This window comes from Solanum stenotomum, chromosome 11, assembly GCF_019186545.1.
Source record: "Solanum stenotomum isolate F172 chromosome 11, ASM1918654v1, whole genome shotgun sequence".
Lineage (NCBI taxonomy): Eukaryota > Viridiplantae > Streptophyta > Magnoliopsida > Solanales > Solanaceae > Solanum > Solanum stenotomum.
In genome coordinates, this window is record NC_064292.1 from 914338 (window position 1) to 921943 (window position 7606).

General features: G+C 31.2%; 1 protein-coding gene and 1 pseudogene across 1 annotated transcript; both read left to right on the plus strand.

Moving 5' to 3' along the window:
* The first annotated feature begins 922 nt into the window (after positions 1–922).
* LOC125844167 (uncharacterized) lies at positions 923–2865 on the plus strand. Its single transcript, XM_049523429.1, has 2 exons — positions 923–1288; positions 2237–2865. The coding sequence occupies exons 1-2, from the start codon at positions 1103–1105 to the stop codon at positions 2861–2863; spliced, it is 813 nt and encodes a 270-aa protein (XP_049379386.1). The 5' UTR covers positions 923–1102; the 3' UTR covers positions 2864–2865.
* Positions 2866–4076: 1211 nt separating this feature from the next.
* LOC125844168 (ankyrin repeat-containing protein NPR4-like) lies at positions 4077–5073 on the plus strand (annotated as a pseudogene).
* Positions 5074–7606: the final 2533 nt, after the last annotated feature.

Sequence of the window (7606 nt, forward strand, 5' to 3'; positions counted from 1 at the left end):
GGAGCATTACGTATAGTCCCACTATTTTTGCATTTAGGGGCCAACTTTTGAGAATTACCCAACTTTTTTGGTTTTTCATGTGTATTAATTAGCAATGGATGTTGGTGCCTTCTAGCGCCCGGAAGGTTTTTCTTCAAAAAAACTTTATGAGGACATCCGTAATGAGTTGTGGAAGCATTACGTATAATCTCGTCATTTTTAAGGCATATTTTTGAATTTAGGGGCCAGCTTTAAGAATATCCGACTTTCTTGGTTTTTCGTTTGTATTAGCCCATGGATGTTGGCGCCTTATGGCCCCGAAAGTTTTTTTTGAAAAAAACTTTATGAGGACCTCCGTAATGAGTTGGGAACATTACGTATAAACCCACTATTTTTTAAGGCATATTTTTGTATTTAGGGGCCAACTTAGAGGTCCCTTTATGCAAAAATATGCCTTTAATAAAATGATGGGACTATACGTAATGTTCCCATAACTTATTACGGATGTCCTCATAAAGGTTTTTCAGAAAAACAAATATTTTGTATGCATAAGTTTTGCATTATCAAATGTGAAATAAGAATACACGTGTATTAGAAATACATGAATTACACAATTAATTATATGACTCCGAATTTAGTCGGAACTCTAATATGGACTCCGGACATCGGATGGGAAATAAAAAAAAATTATATGACAAAAAATATCCATGTATTAAAGAAGATCAAGGAGTTTAGTAATAATCAAACTTCTATATCTTTCACTATCAATTCCCGAATTACAATTTTTGTATTACTAATTACTGCGTAATAATATATTGAGATATGTTTTTGACCATTGGCTTTTGTAGGTAATGCATGGTTGGGAGTAATGGATGATGAAAAGCAGAAGCATATTCTTGCATTAACATTAGCAAGAATATTGATTAAGGAAGAAGATTGGAATTTCTATGCAAATTATTGTGTGGAAAATCCACGAATACAAGCAACAAAACTTGGTATAAATGAGTTAATCATTGAAATTATACAAAATTACCCTCAAACAATAGAAACCATAGATGAAGAGGGAAAAAATATACTACATATTGTAGTAGAACAAAAAAATAGGTTCATATTTGATTACATTATGAAAAATGTATCACACATAGATAGGTTGCTTGTTGATATTGATCATCATGGAAAGACCATATTGCATTTTGCAGCAAGTGTTGGATCACCATTCAAATTTTCTACAGAGGAACCACCAATTGAAAAAACAACAAGGGGTTATAAAACAGTGATACTCATGGCATGGGGTGTACTATGGTTTAAGGTATTTTCTAACTTGCTCTTAGCATGAACGTTCGATTTTTCGAGTTTCATACTTGTGACTTTTCTATCTGAATTAATATCAAAACACATCTTAACTATCAATTGTTTACTTTTTCTACATGATATATCAACATAGTTTAGGTAGAAAAAGTGAACAATTGATAGTTGCATATTGAGATATGTTCTGATAATAAATTGGTGATAGTTCAAGTAGAAAATTCACACTCTTGATTGTTCAAGTATGAAATTCGTTAAATCGAGATACATTAGGTGTGTTTCTGATTATTAAGTCTTGATCTTATATATAATTGAATGATAAAATATAGGCATAATACATAAATATGCCTTTTAACTTGACTTCAACAGACGCCCTCCAATTTTGAGTGTGCAAAAGTAGACACTTAAACTTGTATAAAATTGAACAAATAAACACATTCGCCCTATGGCATCCTACATGACAATATTATGTCATACGTGGCGTCATACATGTATTATGTCACATAGGACGTGTGTATCTACTTGTTCCGTTTTTTACAAGTTTACGTGTCTACTTGTGCACACCTAAAGTTGGAGGACATGTATGTTAGTTAGAACCAAGTTAAAAGAACATATTTATGTATTATACCTAAATATACTCACTCCGTTTCAATTTGTTTGTCTTACCTTTTTTTGACAACTTTTTAATTTCAACTTTCCATGTGACATATTTAAGACCACACAATTAAATGAGATACATGTTATTACATTCTACATATATTTAGTTTATAACCATAAGATTCAAAAATCAGACAAATTACACCTTCATCGTCACTTAGCTCACAACAACAAGAAATTACATTTAGTGCCAATAGATTTATCTTTGCCGTAAAAATATCATTAATGTCATTACATCCATAATCGCTAAATCTTTATGGTTATAGTGGCTTATAATGAATATTTTTTTGTGAAGCGTGTAAAATATTGTGTTCATCCACGTTTATGGACAATGAAGGATGATAAAAACATGACTCCAAAAGAGCTATTTGATCAAAATCATTCAAATGTATGCATAGAAGCAGAGAAATCAATCAAAGATTTAGCAAATCCAGCTCTCATTCTATCAACACTTCTATGCACAATCAACTTCGCCGCGGTTTTCACAATCCCAGGAGGCTTTGATGACAAATCTGGACTACCTATTCTCTTATCAAAACCACAATATTCAGAGTTATGGATGTTGATGTTTTTCATAGGTGCAGCACTTTATGATTCAGTCTTCACAATGGGAACTGTGATATCAATACTACTCTCAAAATTTGATTCTGATGATTTCTACATTGCTTTGCCAATCAAGTATTGTACAATCATTATTTCTGTTTATTATTCAACAGCATTCACAGTTTTAGGTTGTGTACAAGCTCTTAATGTTGAGAATATATTTATGGACAAAGATGTGTGGTGGTTAGTATTTCTTTTAATGTGTCTTGGGTGGTATATGGGTTTAATAGTTTTAGATGTATGTTATATTGTCTTTGATTATGTTTACTATTTCCTTAATTATTCCTTTCTTTTTAAAGGGAACAAACATGTAATGTAAAAAAGGTGTAGTTTGCAAGATTTGTTGCATTTTTATCTATGTATTTTGTTGGAATTAATAAGAATTATTCTCCTTCAATTTTGTAGTATTTTTCATTCCATGTATGTGAGATGGTTATGTCATGTATCTGGTCAGACTATTCCATGTATCTGATTTGGCCTATTTCTACTTTTACTTATATTTCATTCCATGTATGGGATTTGTCTTGCACTATACTTTAATATTTATTCCAAATTTCAAAGATAAGATATTAATATTTAAAGCAAATAATATTCTGAATCTTGCTTGTAAAATAATTAATGTATTGTTTTTCTGTGAAGAGTGAGGAAAGACAAAAAAAGAGTATAGAAAAGCTTTGTAATGAGATAGGTATGGAGTATTTTGCATTTAGTGTATGTGAGATGATGATGTCATATATGTATCTGGTCAGATTATTTCATGCATCTGATTTATTTATTAAAGGTATACGTATTTTTTATTAAATATATATGAGTTGTTTTCTATCATGTATCTAAATATGTTATTCTACATATCTGAGATCATTCTGTCATGATCTATCTGTCATGATTTAGTGTATTTCCTTCCATGTATCTCTAAGTTAATGAACATCATATGTAAGTCTCTTTCTCTCTATATTGCTCTACCAACCTCCTTACAGGATGAGTGCATTTTGTAATAGACACCTCGAAATGAATTCAAATCTATTTTGATGTGAAAAATAGACTCAATTCATTCAATATAAAAAACTTTGGGCAAAAACTCACAATAATAAACAACTTAAAATATTTGAAAAGACATAAAAAAATGATTCTCTCAAAATTTTATTAGTGTCGCACAAATTGGGGAAAAAAATTAATAACATATATTATTTGAAAATGACGAAAAAAATACTATAATTACAATAATTAACAATTTAAAATAATTGAAAGTCATAAAAATTTGATTGACTTTTAAAATTTTATATATGTCACGTAAATTGAAATAGGAGTTAGCGGATGATGCGTATCACACGGAGGGAGTAGTCTTGCACTACACTTAATGTTGTTCCAAATTTCAATTTGAAGATATTACTATTTAAAGCAAATAATATTCTGAATTTTGCTTGTAAAAGAATTAATATTTTATTCCACAGTGACAATACTTATTTATGTTTAACCCAAATATAGTATTTTATTCCTCATTAAAATATTTAACTACTAACAAGTTAGCTATAATGGGAAGAAATCGCACCAATTCAATAAGTCATCGTGAATCTGCAGCTTACACTGCAACTAAGTGCAACGATCCAAAATCGATCGAACTTTTACGCGATTTTTGGAGAGAAGAAGTTATTTCCCCAATCGATAATCGTGGTGACACGATTCTCCATTTTATCGCCATTCATGGAAATGTGAGTGCGCTAAAATTACTTATCGAGGAACGACCAATAAGCGGTCAAGATTTAAAGATTCAAAATAAAGATGGAAATATGGCTTTGCACGAAGCTGCTAGGTTCGGACGATTAGAAATTGTGAAGGTGATGGTGAGTTCGGATAGTGAAATTTTATTTGAGAGGAATAGTAAGGGAGAGACACCAATTTATGTTGCGGCTGCGCATGGAGAAAAAGAAGTGTTTACTTTTCTAGCGGATAATAATTTGTGTGATGAATTTACTATGACGAGGAATGATGGAAGCACCGTACTTCATGCAGCCGTAACTCATGAGTGTTACTGTAAGTGATATACTATTTAAGTTTAACTTCATGAATTTGGCTTTGATACTGTGTAAAGATAATTTTTAACCTATGACTTTATTTTGCATGAGGACCAGACTTTGCAATACAATTATTGAAAATGTATCCAGAATTAGCCAAAAAACATGACAAAAAGGGTTGGAATGCATTAAATATATTGGCCACAAAGCATTTGTCTTTTAAGAGTGGATCCATTTATGCACTCCAACAAATGGGGACTGCCCCTTTTCTTCCTATGCAAGCCCTTGAAACCTTTATTTATTTCTGTAAGTACTTTTTCATAACTATTACGCTATCCATCTCAATATATGTGGCATTATCTGACTTGAGAATGAAACAGGCATACCAACAATGTATGAAGAGTCGAAACCTAATTACAACTTGGAGGATCCACATACTACTACTATTGATCATGTTCTCATTAAAAGAAAAAGATCTTCATTTGTTAATTTCCTACTAGGTAAGGTATCTCCATGAAAACTACATACAAGGATGGTACATTACAACAAATAAAAAAAAATTGTGACAAGTATGAGTTGGACTTGGGGGAGCATTACGTATAGTCCCATCATTTTAAGACATATTTTTACATTTAGGGGCCAACTTTAATTTTGAGAATTACCCAACTTTTTTGGTTTTTCATGTGTATTAATTAGCAATGGATGTTGGCGCTCGGAAGGTTTTTTTTTTAAAAAACTTTATGAGGACATCCGTAATGAGTTGGTGAAGCATTACGTATAATCTCGTCATTTTTAAGGCATATTTTTGAATTTAGGGGCCAACTTTAAGAATTATCCGACTTTCTTGGTTTTTCGTTTGTATTAGCCCATGGATGTTGGCGGCTTAATGGCGCCCAAAAGTTATTTTAAAAAAAAAAACTTTATGAGGACCTCCGTAATGAGTTGGGGAACATTACGTATAGACCCACTATTTTTAAGGCATATTTTTGTATTTAGGGGCCAACTTAGAGGTCCCTAAATGCAAAAATATGCCTTTAAAATGATGGGACTATACGTAATGTTTCCACAACTTATTATGGATGTCCTCATAAAGTTTTTAAAAAAAAATATATATTTTGAATGCATAAGTTTTGCATTATCGAATGTGAAATAAGAATACACGTGTATTAGAAATACATGACTTACACAATTAATTATATGACTCTGAATTTAGTCAGAGCTCCAATGTGGAATCCGAACACCGGGTGGGAAACCAAAAAAATAATACTCCCTCCGTTTCACAAAGAATGACCTCCTTTCCTTTTTAGTCAGTTTAAAAAAGAATGACCTCTTTCCTTTTTTGGTAACATTTTACTTTTTGCTTTCCACGTGGCATGTTTAAGACCATAAGATTAAGGGCAATTTTGTACATTTGACATAACTTTAATTTAGGACCACAAGATTCAAAAGTCTTCTTTATTTACTTAAACTCCGTGCCAAGTCGAACCAGGTCATTCTTTGTGAAACGAAGGGAGTAACTATATGACAAAAAATATCCCTGTATTAAAGAAGATCAAGGAGTTTAGTAATAATCAAACTTCTATATCTTTCACTATTAATTCACGAATTACAATTTCTTGTATTACTAATTCCTGCGTAATAATATATTGAGATATGTTTTTGACCATTGGCTTTTGTAGGTAATGCATGGTTGGGAGTAATGGATGATGAAAAGCAAAAACATATTCTTGCATTAACATTAGCAAGAATATTGATTAAGGAAGAAGATTGGAATTTCTATGCAAATAATTGTGTGGAAAATCCACTAATACAAGCAACAAAACTTGGTATAAATGAGTTAATCATTGAAATTATACAAAATTACCCTCAAACAGTGGAAACCATAGATAGAGGGAAAAAATATACTACATATTGTAGTAGAAAGAAAAAATAGGATCATATTTGATTACATTATGAAAAATGTATCACACATAGATAGGTTGCTTGTTGATATTGATCATCATGGAAAGACCATATTGCATTTTGCAGCAAGTGTTGGATCACCATTCAAATTTTCTACAGAGGAACCACCAATTGAAAAAACAGCAAGGGGTTATAAAACATTGATACTCATGGCATGGGGTGTATTATGGTTTAAGGTATTTTCTAACTTGCTCTTAGCATGAAGGTTCGATTTTTCGAGTTTCATACTTGTGAGTTTTCCATCTGAATTAGTATCGAAACACATTTTAACTATCAATTGTTTACTTTTTCTACCTGATATATCAACATAGTTCAGGTAGAAAAAGTGAACAATTGAAGGTTACATATTGAGATATGTTCTGATAATAAATTGGTAGTAGTTCAAGTATGAAATTCGATAAATCAAGATACATTAGGTGTGTTTCTAATTGTTAAGTCTTGCTCTTACATATAATTGTATGATAAAATATAGACATAATACATAAATATGCCTTTTAGCTTGTCTTCAACAGACTTCTATGCCCTTCAACTTTGAATGTGCAAAAGCAAACACTTAAACTTGTATAAAATTAAACAAATAAACACATTCGTGCTACGTGGCATCCTACATGACAATATTATGTCATATGTGACGTCATACATGTATTATGCTACGTAGGATGTGTGTATCTACTTGTTCCATTTTATACAAGTTTAAGTCTCTACTTGCACACACCTAAAGTTGAAGGACATGGATATCAGTTGAAGTCAAGGTAAAAGGACATATGTATGTATTATACCTAAAATATACTCACGTTGTTCTAATTTGTTTGTCTTACTTTCCTTTTTTGACAACTTTTTAATTCCAATTTTTCATGTGACATATTTAAGACCATACGATTAAATGACATGCATGTTATTACATTCTACATATGTTTAGTTTATAATCATAACATTCAAAAATCTTCTCTACTTTCTTAAACTTCTCATGCCAAGTCAAAATCAAACAAATTACACCTTCATCATCACTTAGCTCACTACAACTAGAAATTACATTTAGTGGCAATAGATTAATCTTTGCCACAAAACTATCAGTAATGTCATTACAT

Coding starts and splice junctions, on each gene's coding strand:
- LOC125844167 (XM_049523429.1), top strand. CDS start 1,103: ATGAAAAATGTATCACACATAGATAGGTTGCTTGTTGATATTGATCAT. Junction 1,289..2,236: donor GGGGTGTACTATGGTTTAAG/GTATTTTCTAAC, acceptor TTTTTTGTGAAG/CGTGTAAAATATTGTGTTCA.